A 21,122-nucleotide genomic window follows, 5' to 3' on the forward strand; every position below is an offset into this window, starting at 1 on the left:
AGTGTGTAATTTGCAATTAATAAATATTAAACAACCAATTATCTAAAAAAAGCAAATATCGACCATTGTAGCGACTGGTGTAGCGTCAAAATAAAAATAAAATTTGGTGTCAAAAAGCTTTCTCTTAGATTTCCTTCAGAAAGAAAATATAATAACAACCAAAGTAGGAATTTATTAGTGTTGGGAAGTTTGACTCTTTTTACTGACTCGGATCTTTTACTCGGACAGTAAATAGAACAAATCTTTTTTTGAGTCATTTCGTTCATTTCCTTCATTTTTACAGCGGGTGGCGCTGTAGCCCTCTTGTGGGCGTTGTGAAAAAAGACCACGGTTCTCAAACACTTATTACTGAAGGCAACATGGTTTGCTTCAGCTGACAAAGTATAATAAACAAAATGCCACAAGCATTTCAAACCATATGAAAACCTAGGGAAGCAAACACACACCACAATAAAGTGACTTGTGTCCTTTATCCTCCCTGCCATTGAGCACAGACGGTGACTAGGTAGCTGTCACGTGACCTGAGGACGGACGCACAGTTGAGCGAGTCGTGAACTAATCATTTGTTTCCTGTCCTGCTGACGTGTGCTTATGCAGCTGCCTGCCAGGTGGCGAAGGAAGGTACTGCATGAAAATGAACGACTCACTCACTTAGACGACTCACTACTCCAGAGTCATATAAAAGATTAGTTCATATTGAACAAATCGTTCACGAACGACACATCACTAGAATGTATCCTGTTTGTTCTTTAGCACATGTGGCGAATTACATTTAAAACTATCAAAATCAATCAAAATATGTATTTTTGACATTAACTTTACATTTAAGACAATATTCCGTGTGTCCTGCTGTGTTTGTAGTAATAAAAAAACAAACTTGATTTTTCATACAGAAGTGTATTTATTCCAAAAAAAACAAACAATTAAATATAATAACAACCAAATAAAAAGGCTCAATGTAGGACCAGGATCACATGAGTGTTAAGACAAAAAAAAAAAAAATTCTAAAAGTGACACAAATTCATAATCAGGCAAAAATAGATAGTTTTGAGTTTGATGATATGCAGCCAAAACACACAAGTGTTTTATTTTTGTGGGGGACGTAAGTTAAATATGGAGACAAGGAAGATGTTTGTAAACGTTTAGATTTCACATTAAAAAGAAATAAAAGCGACATGCAAACACACGGAGAGGGAAGAATAAACCGTTCGCACGGAAACTTACGACGTTACTGCCGTCGATTTAAGAACAAACACTCACTCACACACGAGTGATAAAGCAGATAAATGTTTCAAAGGCAGTGAGAAAGAAAGAAAAAACAAAGAAAGGGGAGTCAAAGTCCCGATAGAAATATTAGTTAAATAAATTATGCTACATAAAGTCTACGCTGAGCTACTTGTTTACGTACGGAGTGGCGAGTCGTGTTCCCTGTCTTTGTGTTTGTCCTTTTCAAAACTGATACCACAGAACTTTTGGTCCTGTTCACTCCAAACCCATCAGTTCTACATAATTTTCCTGTTCTTGGTGTCAGAATCACACACACACACACACACTCACTCGCTCTTTACAGTATCGCCATGTATTATTAATATTAATATTATATACTTGTGTTTTTTTGCATTACAGTCTTTGATTTTCTTTCTTGTAGCACCACGAGAAAAAGGCACAGCAAGTTTTTATGGAGTCCGAGGATCCCCAGACCCTCCTCCGCTTTTATTTTCAACGTTAAAATTGATTCTCGCAGTTCGTACGTGTGACGAGATCGAGTCCTTAATGCCTCCAGTGAGCTTTTCAGATGATAGAATTTAGTCAAAGCCACTTTTACTGAGTCAGATTTTACGACAAACCGATAACGACATCAGACTTTTACCACTTTTGCGACAAAAATCTGGCAAGGTCTCAACTTAAAAGCTACAATATTTCTGCGCACACACTTGTGCACTTGCGATGCCAATTTGGGCCTAGTGGTCGGAGGCTTACAGTATCATGCCACGAAATATCGCAGTATTTTTGCATATCAATATTTTCTCACGCCCGATATTACTGATACTATGATCTACCGATATCGACACCAGTCGACAGTTTTCATGTGACACATTTATCTCCAAGCCACTAGCGATACGATACATGTCCCGTTACGATGTAAATGTTAAAGGTTGTTTTCTTTTTACCTAGTTTGAGATCAAATGGCCGAAGTCCTACTGCCAACTAGAGGTCAGAGGCTTAAACCGCTATCAAGTGCTTTAAAGAATTAATACAGTATCATACCATGAAATATCACAATAGTTTTGTATATCAAGATTTTCCTCACACCAGATGTTACCGATATCGACACCAGTCTTTTCCCTCTTAAGAAGTTTGTACTGATGGATTTATTCCGATACGATGTATATCACTATACTAGGTTTACAAGTTGTTACAGTTCGGATTTTTTCACACCAAAGATTGACTATTTTAATTAAAGTTCTCATAGTGAAATTAATAACATTATATGGACAGGTGAAGAGTTAAAGGAGGGGGGAGGGAGTCAAATGGCTGAAAGCCTGCTGCTAACTAGTGGCCGGAGGCTTAAATGCAACCAAAAAAAAAACACTATCGAGAATATTTGTGATATACAGCACTTTAAAAACTGATGCCATGAAATATTGCAATATTTTAGTATATCTGTATGTTCTCTCACGCCTACCCGCTATAACCTTCTGATTTTAAAAACAAAACGATGTTGCCTTTGTCGAGTGAAGCATTTAAAATCACATTTTAATATCCAATCCAGTGATAACAAGTATTGCATCAGCTCATCACTGAAATAAAGCTGAGCACAGTAGATATCATGTATGAGATATCGGTCAAATCTGACACAACATGCTGGAAAGAGACATGGCGTCATGTGACCGTGACGACAAACGCCTGCCACACCGTTAGACACTGCGTTTCTGAAACGACACAAACTTATTATTAAGCAAAGTTGTTTAAAAGTCATGAGGTAAAAGTTTGCATCATGACATAATATCGATTTATCGGTAGAAATTCAAGAACTCGTTAGCAATACTTGGTATCGGTCCGATACTGGAAAGAAAATGATAAATCACTGGATCAGATATCAGAAAGATCAAAATCAGCGACAGCATTTTAGCCTAGTCATGTTTTAAGCTGCTTATATTTGTTACACAGTTGGAGAATTACGTCCGACAGTCGTAAAAGGTTGTGATATCGGTATATCGGACGTGAAAGAGTGGTATCGAGCCGTTTGTCACGACGGAGGAGGGTCGGCACTTCGACAAAACAACGGCAACGTCTTCTCCGACAATCTCAGAAATAGCAGATCAACGAAAAAAAACAACAAAAAAAACACATTTCTTCTCAAAGCATGAGATTTGCATCGTCACATTTGGGAAAAGTGACCATTATTTCAACACAGCTGTTCTGCTTCAAATAGGAAAAATAAGTGGTTTACTGTGTACGATTAGTATCTGTAAATATAAATATATCTCCTTTTACAGTTTTTAAAAAAGGCTTTTATTTTCCTAAAGGGGGGAAAAGGCATCAATCAGCTCGTCAAGGCCTTAAAAGTCAATTTGCTTGAAGTGGCATCATGACAGGAAAACAGGGGGGTTCTGCAATAAGGCTCTGTGTATACATAATTACATCTATATATACTGTATATTATAAACTTTGAAAAACAAGCAGAGCACTATGTTAAACATGCCCACAAAAACTACTAAAACTATTCAAGTAAAATTAAATGCTGGTAATGTCTGACCTCGGGAAACGGCTTCTAACACAACGACAAACAAACGCAGCGGAGACAATCGTCTCTGACAATCGAAGAATTAAAAACATTTAGACTTCAAAACTGGACTCAACCACAAACACACCCAGCTAATTTTAAGTGATGTAAAATACCATAAGTTCCTATTTCTCCTAAAGCATTTTATTTAAAACCTACTGATATTAAATATAGCAGCTACAGTTTGGTTGTGGTGACGCAGCATTTTTAAGAACGACGCCGTACAAGTATCGACACCTTCTTGAGTCCTACACCGACCCCCTGCCCCCCCAACCACCAGGCACATTGGTTTGGTCCAAGCACTGAAAAATATCAATAACTCTTTTTTGTTTTTGTTAAAACAAACACATGTACCGTTTCCAAAACTCTGGCAACAACGATCAAATTCTCATTATGAAAAAAAAAATTATAATAATTGAATGTATATTAACTTATTACATATTGACATGATTTCATGCCAAAAGAGAGATTTATACTCAAGAAAATGTTAGATTTCCATCAGTGGAGCCGAAACACTTATAAAACAAACCGAGCAGAGCTGCAACTAATCATTTTTTTCATAGTCTGAAGCCAAAAAGCCTGATTTGACGTCTTCAGACGTCTGAGAAACAGTTAAAAAACTCACCGAAACTAAAAAAAACATCCAATTTGATTAAATTTTGTTAAAAGTGCAAACAGGAAAAACTCAGATGATGATGAAACCTTAAGAGATCAAATTGTTTTTGAATTATTGTTGATAAAAGAAAATAAGTGTATAATTCATAAATGATGTATGTGCAGAATCTGCATCAAAACATGATGAAATCGAAAGATTTCATCACCAAATTATGAAAAAAATCTTCCTAATCAATGACTAATCTATAACTAAATGAATCGCCAACTAGTTTATTAACACATTTTCAGCTGCCTAAATGTGACTATATCCAGGTGTCTTTGCTTCCTTTTAATGAAGAAACCATTAAAACTGAATTAATTTCGGTTTGTGGGCCAAATACTTCCTCGATTCATCAGAAAATGACGGACATATTAAATCGATTATGAAAATAACTGTTAGTTGCAGCGCCATCTTCAACACAGTGCAGTATCTGCGCACTTCTGCATCAACACTCAAACCAACATGCGAAACCAACAACCTCAGTTTCAACGACATCAGGCACTTTGATCATCACTTTTCTCCAAGCACCTCCTCACTGATCCTTACTGATCCAGCATCACGGTCACAAACAACACATTCCTGAATCCTCGCTCATCGTCACGTCCAAAAACTCACTCACAACAAACCACTGTGGCACACAAACACTCGACAAACACCCTCTGCTTCTTCTACGTTTGAATCTCACATCGCGCTGAAGGAGCTCTCATCAACTCGTGTTTTTAAGAAGAAGAAGCCGACGTTTGTGGTGTGATAGATTTGAAGATTAAAAACAGTCCGTCTTTCGTTTTTATTGCTGCATACGTGTTTAATTTAAAAGTTTAAATAGAAACACACTCATAAATAAATGAGAGTAATAAAACATACAAGAATAAATTTGGTATAAGACGCTGCACCAAACTGAAATTTGAGTTAGAAAAGTTTAAAATTGAACACAGTTCTCTTTAGAGGAATTCGACTTGCAAACAATTGATGCACAAACAAAGCCTTTAAAAAGGACAGAATATACGTGGCTTTTCCTTTAGAAAAAAACAAAACAAAAAAAAGGTTAAAGATTTCATTCAGTGTCTTTGTCGGGAGAGAGAAGAGTCGTGACTCGATTCCACGACTGTTAAACCACTGGATTAATGAGGGAGACACAAGAATGACTGTTGTTATAAAGGGAAAAAAAAGGGGGGGGGGGTCGCACTCCGCTCACATGTTGCTATGGCGACCGCACATCTGCTCGACACACAAACACATACAGTATCTAGAAAGCTGAAAAATAAAATAAAATAAAATACAGTATAAACCAGCAACGTTAGGCTCAATGTGAAGAAGTCAGGACTTTTCTCCGGTTCTGCTTCGTTCACAACCACGCACCAAAGAATCGTCAGTTTTTTTTCATATTTTCCCACCGGCTATGCCGTAATCCATACGCACATTACGATAATCCCTGCAACAACGTAGTTTTGAGTTTGTGTCGTCAAACCTGGAGGCTATAAGGAGATTCAGAATGGAGATGATGTGGAGAGGAGTAAGTGACGCAGTGGCAGGAACGATTGGCTGGTTTTCATGTTGCATAACGTGGCTGTGATTCCTCGCGCGGCCTGCAGTAGCCATCACCTCACACCAGAGGCGCCCTAGCGTGGAGTCAAACCTTAAGACTGGATGAGAGGCTGAGACAAGAGGAGGCGATGTGGAAGGAGGTTCAGGCAAAGTACATGGTCCTCAACGTGTCGTGGTGGATCTGAACAGCTTTGGCCAAAGCCTGAGGGTCTCTGCCGTTACTCTGCCCCGACACGTGGCTGCCCTCCGCACTGCCGGAAAAACAAATAACAGAAACACAACAACCGTTACATGAAGCAACAACACATTATCTCATGCTCCTAAAACTTAAAAAGGTCCAGAGTGGAGGAATCGGGGACATCTATTAGTGAGACTGCAAATGGGACGTCAGGAAACTCAGTTTTCTGCCATTTGAAAAAGACGGTCTTATATTTTAACATCGTCTATTTATAAAATTATAAGTATTTATGGTCCATTTTTCCACCAAGAACATAATGCAGCTTCTGTTTTCTGACTTTAAATGAGAATACTTTCATCAAGAATATAATTATCTAGATCATTTTCCACCAAGAACATCATCTTGGCTCCATTTTCTGACAGAAAAGTAAAAAATGTTTCACTCCATTAGTCTATTTTTCTAAATTTGCTGCATGCTTTAAAACAAAAAGTCCTGCATGTTTAGTATCATCATTTAAAAAGATGTTGTAATAAATATAAAAATAAAAATGTTTTCTGACTGAATGCAGTACTTAATTTTTTTATTACCTGTTTTTGGATCATTTTTTAATTTATAAAATAAAATCTGGTATATTTTTGTGTTTGTTGACATTTTCTGGCAATAAAAATAGTGATTCCAATATCAATAGTTTGTGATATTAATACTGTAAGTGATGTTGACAGCTGCTAGAAGCCTGAGGAAGAATCTGAATTTAAGTTGTACATCTTTAAAGACAGCCTACGTTAATCTAAAAAGAGTATTTTCCCGACCTGTCGTGTTCTTTGTCCACCAGGTGGTATCGCGCACGGAAGGCCACCAGGTGTGCGTAGTATGCCGGCGCTGGGATGGAAACGGACCGAGTGCAGCGGACGTAGGTGTGGCACAGCTGGTAGGTGAGGAGCTGGAACTCATCAGCGGAGAAGCAGTTGTCGTCCCACAAAACGTGGTAGTGAGAAGGACGACTCGTACCCTGGAGGCGGCGGAGAACAGAGTTAATCGCACTCCAGAGAGAGAGAGAGAGAGAGAGAGAGGACAAACAAGGAGCAGCTAAATGTAGCAGGAGCAGAGAAACCTGGTTGTTAATGAAAGTGTGTCGGTTATACCTGGATCCCAGCGTGACTGCAGAGGTAAAAGTCAAACTCATATGGGTGAGTGATGTCTGTGTCCACTGTGGTGCCGGCAGGAATGTTTCCACTTCGTCCAACCTGGCAACGTAAATGTAAGAAAACCCCACGTTACTTTACCTAAAATTTGCCTTAAACTGCTTATATCAAATTTCCCTTTTGCAAGATGTTTGCTCTTATATTTGACCTGAACTACAGAAGCACTGTATTCACCAAAAAATTAAAAAAGCTTTGTTTTTCCGGAACCATTCAGGAATAAACAGACAAAGAAACAAAAGAATTTGCCTATTTTCTCATCCTCTGAATTAGCGAGAATACTTTCCACCAAGAACATAATTTTAGCTCCGTTTTCCGACTTAAAGTGATAATTTGTTAATAAAAAATAATTTCTGGTCTATTTTTCTGAATTAGTGAGATGATTTTTCATAAAGAACAAAGTTTTGGTTCTAGTTTTTGGCATAATGTGATGCCAAAGTGATAGTGATTCATATTCAATCTTACATGATGAAAATCTTGTGTTTGAAAACATAGTCTAAACACATCTGAGGGGTCTCTAATAGCATAATAAAATGAAAAACAAGCTACAACCTAAATTTGAAACTCACTCTCTGAGAAAAAGGGAACCAAAATTATTATTATCATATTAATTCAGGAAAACAGAGCTTTTTATATATTTTAAGGTGAATGCAATAATTTCTAACATTACTGTTAATATCTAACAAAGACAGGAGTTATGTGCTGCTGACCCTCTCGTTGCGATCAGCACAGAAGAGGCGCGTGTGATGGCGTTTCTGTACGACGATGTACGTAATCCCCGGCTGGTAATCTTTCTCCAGACTGATGCAAGCCTCCCTGATGGCCAGCAGTTCATAGTACAGCACCTACACAGAAAAACACAGTTATTATTCAAGGAACGAGGTGAAAACTAACATGCGCTCATTCATGTGAAGACTAAATGAAATGGGGCAGGATGAAGAGAATAGTTGAAACCTGTCTGAACTGGCCCTCGGACACTCCATCCCTGTAGAAGATGATCCTGGTCGGTTTGTAACGCGTTGATTTGTAGAACTGGATCAGAAGCTCTCGCACCATAGACGCCAAGTCTTGAATGACCTCCTGCCTGGGCCTCTGGACTCGCACTGTAGCGCAGTACCTGCTGGGGTGGGCGTCCATGCTGCCCACCACCTGTAGAAGGAGGTCAGAGGTCAGAAAGGCCGCTCTGGTAATGGCTGTATAAGCACTACAGTGAATTTAATGAGTCTATTAAACAAATAGTTATATTTACAAACACAATCGCAGTGAAATCAGCATCTGAAGCCTCTTTTAAAACAGGTTTTTAAGGGGGAATAAAATCAAGTTGTTTTCCCTCACCGCTGCAATAGATGGTTTTTTCCCATCACCGGCAGGAGGATGAGTGACGTCCGCGCCGAGGAAGATGACAGGCTGCTGGAACACAGACGGCCTACAGGGACGAGAGGAGACGCACATTTAACATCCCACTTATCTGTTGAGCAGTGACGCTGCCCAGCCGACAGAAAGACACCGAGATATAAAAACAGTAAATGTCACGAGTGAACTAAAACATGAAGCCGCTGTACACCGGTGAAATTATTTGAATTTTGGAAACTTGAGACATAAATGTTAGCCTTAATATTAAAATGTAATACAAAGACCTGATTGTATGAATTATTGTTTTTCAAACTCTTGTTTAGAGCTATGTATTTACAGTTACACACTGGACAAACTAAACATCTTTTGAGTACTTAAGTCTGCAAAGGTTCTCCGACACACGCGTGCGTGTTCCATTTGCAGTCGGAACTTGTAATTTCCAAGGTCATGTACTTGGATTTCCAACTCGGAAACTTGGGAGAAACCTCACCAATCACAACATGGGACTCCAAGATGACTGCCATGATACAACCACTGCTACTTTTTTATTCATTTTAAACACAAACATGATGCTATGCTGTTTGTGTGCATTAATCGACTGGTATTGCTAACAATGACTGGTCTGATATATTCTTATCTGGAATGTCAACGATAAATGTTGCTAAAGTTTTACACTCATTACTTGCTAAAGTGTACACACTGTTGCTTTAAAGCTGCTGTCAGCGATGATTTGCCTCACTTACTGTCCATCGCTGCTGTTAGCATTCTCCTTAGTACTAGCTTCATCACTTCATGAAGACATTTGTCAGAGCTTTGAGACCAAACACCCAAGTGATAGAATAGTACTTAACACCGATTTTAACTCAAGTATTTCACTGTTTTTTTTACCGCTGGTGTGGAACCAGGATGTTGTTGATTCCTCCCAGTTTGACGTTGATCTTGAGGCAGAGGTTGGAGAGCGTCTGTGGAGACGTTTTCACGACGTTCTTCACCTGGACACACTGCGTGGCCATGCCGAGGAGGGTGTCCCCGACGCGTTTCACTTCAGCTGGAGGTCAGAGGTTATTTATATTACGTTAGACACTGTTCTTATGTTGTTCTTATTACTTTAAACATAGTTTTTACAAACAAGTCTCTACCGTAGACGGGTGTTTTCCCTGGCAGTATGACGATAATGAGCTGCAGCCCGGCGTAGGTGTCCTTCAGGTGTCTGAACATGGGCTCCACGCTGTCAGCTCCCTGGGCGTATTTGCAGAAGCACGGCTGGCCTTGGATTGGCATCCCAGCATCCTTTGAGATTTTCCGCAGCTGTTCAGTGAAGCTCCTAGGAAAATTTGGATATTATAATAAAATCATCATGTTTATAATTATAAATGATTTAGCCGTCAGTTATTTTCTCGATTGATCGATGAGTTGTTTGGTCCATAAAATGTCAACAAAAACGTTGATCAGTGTTTCCTAAACCTCAAAATGAGGGTGTGTGTCTCAAATGTTTAGTTTTGTTCACAAACCACAGTTATTCAGTTTTAGTGATTCCTTTGTTAAATGGCATAAAGAAACTAGAAGATATTCATATTTAAGGAATATCTTTAAGGAGCAGAAAAATCTTAATATTTGTTTTAATTTGTAAAAAAAGACATTCAACCTATAAAATTGTTATAAAAAGTGAATTTTTAAATAATCAATCAACTGTTGTAGCCCTATATTACAATCATAATATCACAATAAAGTTTGACTCATGTTAAAAAGTAGGTCATATTCCCATTCTTGAAGTTAATTTTCCTGTAACTAAACAGTAATAATCTTCAGTCATTTTTTAAGAGGACTTACTTGAGGATCTCCTCTCTGCACTGCCTCTGGGTGGCAAAGCAGGCGATGGCCCACATCTTGATTTCCACTCCGGTGTGAAACTGCTTCCCCCTCATGTCCCACACCCCGTGGCTGGGTGTGGCCACCGTGCGGTTCTGGAACGACAGTGCAGGGTTTATCTGCTGGGGCTGACACACACACACAAACACATACACACGCACACATTCAATGCATGGACACACACAGACTGTGTGTGGATACAAATGCTTCAGGCAAACAGGCAAACAGGCTGATGATTAATATAATGGCAGAGTGATTGGAAAGAAATAACTTGTTTCTCGTGCAAGAATTTTTTTTTTTTAGCTTGATCCGTTTCTTTTCTATCCCATAAAATGGGATGCATGTGTTTAAAAAGTATAAAATCCTTGATAAGAGGAGAGGATATCAGATACGGAAAAGGCAAAAAAAATTAATCTGGACAAACAAAGTACAGCGTTTCCCCCCTTGAGCTATATTAATATCATCTATCATTTTTTTGTTTTTGGCATAAAAAGACATACAATCCCCATATAAACCATGTACAAGGTGTTAGAAACATGCGTGTGAAGTGTGATTTAAGGGTAAGGTACCATAAATGGTTCAGAGCTCACCCTGCCGCCATACTGCAGCATGGGGGCCGGCAGTACGCGGCCCAACACCTGAGCCATCTCGTCCCGGACGCGGAACTGAAACTCTTGGACGAATGGGTCGGCCTCATAATTTGCGCTCCGCACCTGAGAAAAGACAGGTTATTATTTAACTTTACTGGAGGGGAAAAGAAACAACCACCTGATATTAAGTAGTTTTCTTCTTGTTATCTGGTCCAGAGGATACTCACCAGCCTGCTGATCTCCTCCTGCCTGTCTGGTGCTGAACGAGCAGTTGCTTTTATCATAGTCGATGTCTGGTTATCGGTTAGTTTTTTAATGCAGCGCTGACCAGCTACAACGTTGCAAACCTAAATGGAGAAAATGTATGTTAATCAGTTGCTAATTCAGCTGCATAATTACAATTAATTTGTTTGACTTGTATTTACTTATATTTAAAGCCAATGTTTATGTGCTTTTCTGTATTATCCCTACAGAATCAGTAGTGACCGACATTAACTATGAACTGGTAATGTAATCCCAACTACATAGCACTGACTGGTTGCAAGTGAGAAATTACAAACCAGACTACTTCATGCACACGCTGATGCCCAATTTAAAAATGTCACCTTGAATTTATTGCACTAATTGTGTCTTATACTCCTAATTTATCAAATTCACAATACTTTATTAAACCCCACGGCTAAATTGAGTGTGTTACATCTGCTTCTTCAAAATTAATGTGACGATATCCAAAATCTAAAAACATATCTTGTCTCATAGATATAATATCCATGTATTGCCAGCACTACTCTGTAGTGCAATGTGGTAGAATGAATCCGTTAGTGAATGTGCTTCTGTTTTGGACAAGCACGCCATTGAGGGGGTGGTAGGTGTTCTTCAGGACGCTGTATAAGTTTTCAAGTATCCTCTTACAGTAGATTATTTAACTTTAGAGGAAACCTTGCATTTTGTCTCAACATTTAGCACATTATCTGTGATGATTCAACTTCCTGAGACCAGAATTTGACGTTAGAACCACACGGTCCTTACCTCCAGTGGCAGGTAGGTATGTTTCTGCTCCTGGCCCACCTGCAGACAAGGCAGGTGGGGATATTTCAGCTGCAGACTGTACTTCTCTCTGAAATACTGCGCCACTGTGCGTTCCACTGTCTGACCGTTCTCAAGCTGCAAAGGAAACCTGCAGATTTGAGAGGAACAAGAAATGGATGTGAGTCATTGAGCGCTTTGACTGCAGAGTAAAAAATGACTGAGGGCGTGATGAGGAAACGTACGTCTGGAGGGTCGCAGGGCGTCGTGTCACGTTGCACACTCTGTACTTCCTACGCATGGTTCCACAGTGTGTCACTTCCACTTTGAGACCTGTGGAAACAGAGGTTAAGAATTGGTGAAATACAAGTGACAGGAGCATTTATTGTGTACTGCTACAACATCAAACAACAGCTCACGAGACAGAACACAAACACGTTCACAGTGATATAAAAAGCAGAGTCTGAGTGTGCTCTTTGGTGACATACCTTTGATCTCTTTGGTAAACTTGACCCTGTGGGAGTCGGTGAGTGGGCGGGGCTGCTCGTCAATGTTGTGAATGTCCAGGACCTCACACATGAACTGAATGACCGGCTGAGCTTTGTAAAAGGCTGTGGCTGACACTGAAACCAAACACAACAAAGTCGCAATGTAAAGAGCACTCTAGAGTCACATACGTGACTTAGAACTTCCTCTGCTTATAGCTTTCACCATCTTACATAGTCATGACAAAATTCATCACGAAACACGTCTGAACTTGTTAAATTGCAACCAAATCTGTGCTGTATATTAGATTCGGATATAACTTAGTCCAATGGTAGACTATCTACACATATACATACCAAGTGAGTCAAATCCAGTGAGTTGTTAGTAATACTTTTTTTTATTTTTTATTTTTTATTTACAGTTTTCCCATCATAAGAGATGGGGATTTCTTGTAAATTAGATAAATTTTTGTGACGTCATCAGTGGGTAGATTCTTAACAAAATTGTATGAGAACATACTTGGGTGATCTACCCTCCACAAAAAATTCTGATTGAATCATCAAAAATTGTAGACAGGAAGTTGCTAACAGAAATGACTTACAGCGATGAAAACTGCTTGGGCAGAGCAAAATGTCACATCAGTAAATGTGTGGACAATCTTTAATAAGCAGCGTGTCTACACATGACAAGAAACACAATCATTTCAAACAAAAAGAATGAAACAGCACTGAACACAGCGAGTGCCTGCTGCGTACTAGAGAACAAGCTTTAAAGACACCTGGTTTCACTGAAAACACGGCTGAAACATGGAAAGCTGGTTTTAGCCACTTTAAAGGCTGAGCTTTACAACATGGTAAAGAGCTGTTGTTGATCCACTGCTGCCTCCATCAGTAAGCTCAACTGTTATTTTTCCGACTTTGGAGTTTGAAATGCTCCATTTGGATTTTACCGGGTTCCACAAATGTATCATTTAAGGTAGTAGTAGTAGAAGATCAGCAGCTCCTGTGTCCACCCAAGCTACAAACGCAGATTTTCTCAATGGACTTTGGTGTGGTTTGGTGTGGACCTCATACAACTACTATATCATCCAGCAGTTACCCATCTTCATCATCTGACAGACAACCCTATTTAAAACAGTGGCATTTCAAGGATCTCACAAAATCCTTTCAAGAATCTGTCTGCTAAATATGCTGCTTATCTTTCCTGATTCACTGTATTTCTATCCCCATGGAAGTTTCTCGATTGACAACGCTCACTTACCATCAATGTTGAGCATCATTTTCCACATGGCCGGCCGTACTGACTGATGGAAACCAAACCAAACCTCTCGCCCCCCACCCAGTGGGTGGTCATAGCCTTCTGGGGAGGAGAAGAAAGACCGTCCAACGGGGGTGTACCTGAGGAGGAACGCAAAAGTACACACATGACACAAAAATAAAAACCTCCCCACAGGCTGGGGGTTGCATCCCCAGCGAAGTTCACTACAGCTGCTGTTGCTGAAGCCATTTTTGTTCAATATATTCAACTAATAAGTGGTTTTAATCCACATTCAGGGATGGTTCTGTGGTGCATCGTCATGAGTGAACACCAAACTGCTCTTGTTACAGTATGTGGCAAAGATGTGGTTGAAATCCTACATAATAAATTAAGGGAGTCATATATAATAACTTCAGGAAGTAGCAGGTATTCTTCGGTCACAATTTTGTTACATTTTAAAACATAACAATTGTTGGCAAGAGTTTTACTAAACTTTAAATATATAACAATATTTAACCACATTTATTTTTCTAAATCCAAATTCTAGATATTCCTGTGAGAGAACTCACTTCATGGAGGGGAGGTGTCGAAGGACGACGTCCACAGCGTGAACAGGATTAGTGCTGATGGGTTTCTCCAGGTCCACAGGTTCAGCCATAGCACGTCCAGTCAAGACCTCGTGCAGCAAGTGCCAGCTGACCAACGACACAAACCTGATGGTGACTTTAAACGGGCGGTCCTTCCCTCCTTCACCTGGCAGGGTGACATCCAGATCCACCTGAGGAGCAACATGTTAGGTCCATTTATGTTCAGCTTTGGTATACCGGTGCTCTTGAGACAATGCTAGGCATGGAAAAATTGTCCTGTCACAATTACTGTGGTTCATGATATTATTACAATAATTGTAAAACTGATTTAATAGAATGTGTTCTTGTAGATGGCCTTCCGGCCATGATCATCCGTTATTTGAGTTGTTATTACAGATTACTTACCCGTAATTAAGTGGCAAAAATCTTTATTTAGTTTACCAAAAATGTAATGTTACAAAAACGTGTTATGAACTCTACAAATATTTTGATAAAAATCACAAATAACATCATTTTAAATCATTAGGTCTTGGATATAAATTATATATATATATAGTATCACTAGGTACTGTATCTGGTGGCAGTAGAACACATTTTCAAGTCACTCCTAATGATTTATCTGTCATTTACATGACACCTGTGACCATTATGAAGCAAAACGGTGGTTGTTCTTACACCACTGGTGGCGACAGGAAGTGGGCTCGCGGTGTAGAGACTCCTTTTCCCATCGTAAACCGGCAGGCGGTCACCAAAGATGGTCACCTTGAAATGCTGAACCATGGTGTCCACCACCTCCCTGAAAAAGACAACCACAACTTACAGTACAACTATGAGGTAATATCATTATACAACACTAAATAACCTTCATCAAACACAGCTTAAATGTTTCAATTTATCATTTAAGCTCGAGGCTTAAACTGGTTCAGGACTTTCTTGATACCTGTTGACTCTGCGAGGACATTTGTCAGGTTTAATATCCACTTCATACAGGTAGACGTCAATTTTGGGGATTTCCACTTGGAAGCAGTTGGCCAGAAGCTTGATGGGCTTCCCAACAGTGCCATAGCCCGGTCGTCGTGGCAACGCAAAGAGGTCTTGGGCTCCAACAGCTTGGGCTCCAACGGCTTGGGCTCCAACGGCTCCTATCACAAAAAAAATAAATGTAGATTAAACATAATTACAGTTCAGATTAGTTTTCTGCATAAATTATAAAACTACTGTAAGTAAACTTGTTGTAAGCATCTTCATTATTAACCATATGTTAACTCACACAGCTATAGTGCTTAACAATGTGTTAGACCACAAAAATGAGTCAAATGAGATACTACATACTGGTATATAAACCATTACAGAAACATAGATTTGTGTGAATTTGGGGGGTTCACGGGAAAAACCCACAGACTTTACAGTTCCCCTCACATCTGACAGTTTTTGTTACTGTGAGCTCATCATTCTGGTTTTTACCGCCAACACTTAAACCGTTTTGTCAAAGTCCGACAGCAGTGACGCAACAATATTCGGTTTAAAAGCAAATAAATCACATGTACATCTGCTTCCTGAAATCCTAACGACAGAAAGGCAGAGTTAAAAACTAGCTGGAGAATGCAGGGGAACACGTAGTGCATAAAATAGACATGAGAGAACACACACAGAGCTTAAAGAGAAGAAAGATATTATACATATCCATTATACATCGTCACTGCAAGTTGTTTAAAGGGTATATCGCCTTTTGCAAATAGACCTCTAGACTTCCATTTTAACAAAATTTGCCCAACAAATAGATATATCCATTGAATATATAAATTCCATGAGCAACGATATACTATAGTGACAGAACTGAAAACAACTCACTCTTTCATTCATATTTTGATACATGCGGATTTTTTGGAAGACAAAATTTCCATTTAAATAGGAGTCAAAGGCAAGACTTAATAATAATTCAAAAGCTATAAAGGGTTTGAGTTAAAATGATTATGTGATATCGGTTGATATGTATGTACAATATCATCAGCACAATATTGGTTATGGACGATATTGGCTTCAAACACAGCCAAGATCCCCGAACATGACTTATATCTAGGGGTGGGTCAACATATCGATTTGGTGATATATCGTCGTCTTTCCTCGTCCAATACAATAATTGATATGCCAGGGCAAATATCGATATCTTAATTTAAATGCTCATAAGTAAACAGTCCTTACCAGATTCAATGAAACAAATAAACAAATAAACACCATGAATATTAATTCCAATGTTGGACCATTCGTCCATCATTAATGTGAAAAACCTGTTTTGAATTGAAGAAAAACTGTAGGAAGGAAGTGGTTGGTGAAGAGGAAAGAGCAGACTCTGGGACTGAATATGGTCAGACGGGGACGTCAAACACTGATAAAATTGATAACTGAAACTAACGGGCCAACGCCATTTCTACCCCTCACCACAGTCAGATCAGATAATAACTGCTCTATAAAAAGGTTGTGGCGTTTGGTGACATTTTGAATAAAGGCAAGCTCAATAGACACAGAATTTGCCAGACAGGAGAAGTAGGCGGATGACACTGCACGACAACTTTAACACCAATTTTCGTAAATGCCAAACTGGAAAGTACTCGTGAAAAAAAAAACATGACGACATCATAAAACCACATAATATCCATAGATGTGACTCACACTCAACGCACAATGACCAACAAGCAAACAAGCAAATAAGAAGAGGTTTGTTGTTCTTTTGATTCAGAGAAAGTGTTTGTTAATGTGGTCGTGAAATAATTGTGGTGGAGAAGCTGTTACTGGAAAATATTTGACTTCTGTTACGGGGCTAGGGCTGACCATAAAACTGTCATAAGGAGGCACAGTGTGTGATGCTGATGCTCGCTTCCTCCCCTGTGTTGTTCCCATGGCGACGATGCTTATGTTGCCCCAGCCTCTCTACAACAACTGAAGGCAGGCATGATGAAGGAGGAGGAGATCCAGGAGAACACAGACTAGTTTTATTTCTCTCTGAACTGCAGTTACAAATTTACTCTTATTTTTAGAACAGGCTAAAAAACAATAAACCAGCAAGGCCGCACAAGAATATACCCAAAAAGTTTATCATCACATATCAGCATGAGTAATATAAATATGGCAAACAATAAATGCTGCTAGAACTGAAATATACGTAGATTGTTCCTTGTGCTAATCTTGTTAGGCCAAAAACTTCAAACAAAAAGCATGTCAGTCTAATAACTCAATTAATTAATAATTAAAATGCAGCAGTAAAACATTTGAGTTTGTCTACGGCTTGCTTTTTTCTACGGCCGATGTTTATTTTTAGAAATCAGGGCAGCCGATAGGCCAAATATTTACCCCACTTTCTTTTTTCCTGATAAAATATAACAAATAATACAACAAAATGTTTTTAAACTTCAGTAACCAGTTAATGAACATCACTTGTGGTCCGTCTCTCCAACCTCCATTTTATGTCTGCATTGCAGCACAATACTATACATTATGTTTAATAAAAAAAATGCATAATCTTAACATTAATATTTCAGTAACTTAGTAACATTTTTCAAGTGTCTGAGAACAAAAATTTGTAAATATGTAATCATTGGCCAATGCTGATTATTAAAAAAAGGCAAATATCGACCCCATTAATGAGCTGATTAATCAATATACCTCTTGTCATTATGAGGATGCTGGTGTGGTGGTCATGAGGCTGACGTACAGGCAGTGATACTGGAATGAGGTAAAAAAAAATGGAACGACAAAGAGGCAAAGAGAAATAGACGAGAGGTGTTGCAGGTTAAATAGGCCGCTAAAGTGGAAGGCGTGTTTGAGATGTACAATGGTGAGTGAGGCGTGTCACGTGTATGCAGAGCAGCTCAAGTTACCTGCTTGAACTAACTTGCAGGTTTAGCTACATATAATCAGGGTTCCCACACCTCGGTTGACATCAAATTCAAGGGCTATTCAATGTCTTTCCATGGCCAATTCCCTCAAATTCAAGGACCGAATGTACAGAGATAGCTTAAGCTGGGAGGACAACTGGTATTAGCGTCTTCATCCATGGCGTCCACTTTTACTGATTTGTAATTTTCTTTGGCAAGACAGAGATCTTGGAATTTTCATTTCCCAGACATCATGTTATTTGCTCTCTCTTGCTAAACGTTACTTGCTCATCGTTCTGCACGGAATCTCACATCAGAGGTGGAGAGAGAGAGTGGACAGTGTCCATAACACCACTAGTAATTATGACGTTTGTTCTTGTTTTTCAAATTCATAAACATTCAAGGATTTCAAGGTACCGAGGCACCATTGTTTTTGTATTTCATAATTTTCTTCCCATATGACAGCCGAGCTCCGCTCTACTTTCTCCCAATAAAGCTTTGTTTCCAGTTAAAAGTACAAATGGAGCATTAACGAATGAATGAACGAATGAGTTTCAGTGAACCAGTTTGGCCCCTTTTTTGTCCTTCAACGACCCCAACAACATCAATAATACAGTACACAGGCTGTGACTCACAAACTGTGACCCTGGCCTACAAAGGAACATCGACTTATGCACTGCCACGCTCAATTGATTTGTAATTAACACAGGCAGCAGTTAACTGAACACTATACAACAGTTGATGTAACTATGGTAGCAGCTGGTGTGAAAGGCCGTCATTCACACACACACACGCCTCCCTGACGGTGGTGAGCCAGTCACTCTCAGGCTTCAGACACACACCTGCATTTGACAGATGACAGAATGACGTAGAAAAGGGACCAGTGAGACTGGTTTGTTACACACACATGCGCACGCACAGGTTCATGCCGCTATCCTTTTAAGAATCCCGCCTTGACTTCCATTCATTTGGACAGCCTAAACAAAGCATCATGCCTAACTTTAACCATAACCAGTTAATGCCTAACCCTCACATGATTCAAATCTTAGCTCTAAACCAGGTTTTGGTCTCCATGAGGACTACTGGTCCTAGCGAGGTCTATGTTTATGACAGAACAGACCGGCAAACATACACATGTATGTCTGTCTGCTGGAGCAGCATGTGGGAGTTTCGGGGAAAAAACACTGTTCTCCGCTTGGCTGCTCTTGGACCACTCTAGTAACTCTGACAACTCATACACCAACATGTTATCAGTTTTTGACTCAAACGCAACCGTCCTGCAGTAAAACTCCCCATCATCAAGTTAATGTAATCAGTTTCTTTTACAGAGATGTTCGTTAAAATTGTATGGGGATTCTGGAGCATTTGATGTTGAACACGAGTTGCTTCCTGACAATCAATCTTCCTTTCCAGTGTGACTCACCAGTGTCACTACTTCATGAATTCATGACTACTCAAGTGTAAGTTACCTGAAACTCCCCAGATATTAAACGGATATGATGTGTCATTAAACGACTGTTTTGCAGTATATTTATTGTTACAGAACCGCTGCCGTCATCAATGGTCATGCACTGTATCGTGAAATTACCCAACTATTCCCTCCCCTATTATAGAAGAATAGAAGAGATTGTATTATATATCTCAGTGGGACTGACAACATAACTGTGCATGTAAAGTTGGGCAGCAACTATTAATCACTTACTAAATATATTATCAACAGTTTTGATAATTGATTTGCGGGGTAGCATAGGTTTGGGAAACGCTGGTCAACATTTTCTGACACTTTATGGATAAAACAAGTACTCACATAATTGAGAAAATAATCTACAGATGAATCAACTTTTTAAAGATGGCAAACTATCGCAACACACATCACAATAAAAATCGTGATGAGGGCAAGTTTGTACCTGATGTAGTAACTAATTTACAACCATATATGTACCGTTCAATATTATTTTGAATTGGTAAACAAATCACTTCCAAAATGTGTTTCAAATTCACGTAAACCTTGACTGAAATGTTTCTTTTGGGGACCCAAAAACAAATCTGCCATGACTCATGTGTGGTCTCAACCGAGTCGTTGGGAATGACTACACAGATCTCTCCGAGACAGTTTTACCACACATTATCAACTTAATTAAGGGATTATTTAGTAGAGGGCTTATTTTATTTTTAACTAAATGTTAATTGAAAATTTCGAATCAAAATGTTCCTCTACAAAATTAATTGTTCATGCAACTATTGCTGTAATTGTTTAAATGTGTTTTAAAATAATTCTGTGAACATCAACTTATTCTGGGAGGGCTCTCTGTCCATAATATATTTATTGGTTCTTAAGTGTAATTTTTCTAGTGAAAGTGAACACATATGAACATGAAATGTTTTATAAATTTACTTTTTTACGATTTTATCGCAGTACTGGATAATATATGTCAACTATTCCCCTCCCGATGACAGAGAACCTGAACGCCACACACAGTTCCCATATGCGTCTGCTCACACTCGGTCTGAAAATAACCTGAGCACGGAGCACTTCATCATGGCCGTTAGTCTGTAGATCCCACCTGTTGTTCCGATTTCCATTCATGAGGTCTCTGTCCGGAAAACCCGGCACCCAGTGATCGCTCTCTCTGCCTCTGCGTGGAGTAAAACTCCCCCTGGGCCGACGCGCCGCTCTCCCCCGGTTTCCCCTGCTCCGGTGACGGATGAGCTCTCAGG

General features: G+C 39.3%; 1 protein-coding gene across 4 annotated transcripts; it reads right to left on the bottom strand.

Annotated features, from left to right (window-relative positions):
- Nucleotides 1–887: 887 nt before the first annotated feature.
- Nucleotides 888–21,106, bottom strand: ago3b (argonaute RISC catalytic component 3b). 4 transcript variants are annotated; one of them, XM_058618366.1, is made up of 19 exons: nucleotides 20,969–21,106; nucleotides 15,473–15,674; nucleotides 15,208–15,328; nucleotides 14,515–14,723; nucleotides 13,949–14,085; nucleotides 12,691–12,825; nucleotides 12,448–12,535; nucleotides 12,206–12,353; nucleotides 11,404–11,523; nucleotides 11,177–11,299; nucleotides 10,548–10,681; nucleotides 9,857–10,041; nucleotides 9,606–9,765; nucleotides 8,700–8,790; nucleotides 8,319–8,513; nucleotides 8,075–8,209; nucleotides 7,308–7,409; nucleotides 6,975–7,174; nucleotides 888–6,238 (listed from the first exon to the last, which is right to left on the bottom strand). In XM_058618366.1, exons 1-19 carry the CDS (start codon nucleotides 20,985–20,987, stop codon nucleotides 6,130–6,132), a joined length of 2,613 nt encoding a protein of 870 aa, XP_058474349.1. In that variant the 5' UTR covers nucleotides 20,988–21,106; the 3' UTR covers nucleotides 888–6,129. The 4 variants fall into 4 exon arrangements, with proteins under 4 accessions (XP_058474349.1, XP_058474346.1, XP_058474348.1 ...); XM_058618363.1 differs by having other exon boundaries at nucleotides 10,548–10,714; XM_058618365.1 differs by having other exon boundaries at nucleotides 11,156–11,299.
- Between the last annotated feature and the right edge of the window lie 16 nt (nucleotides 21,107–21,122).

The sequence above is a fragment of the Solea solea genome, chromosome 20, assembly GCF_958295425.1.
Source record: "Solea solea chromosome 20, fSolSol10.1, whole genome shotgun sequence".
In the NCBI taxonomy this organism is placed as follows: Eukaryota; Metazoa; Chordata; class Actinopteri; order Pleuronectiformes; family Soleidae; genus Solea; species Solea solea.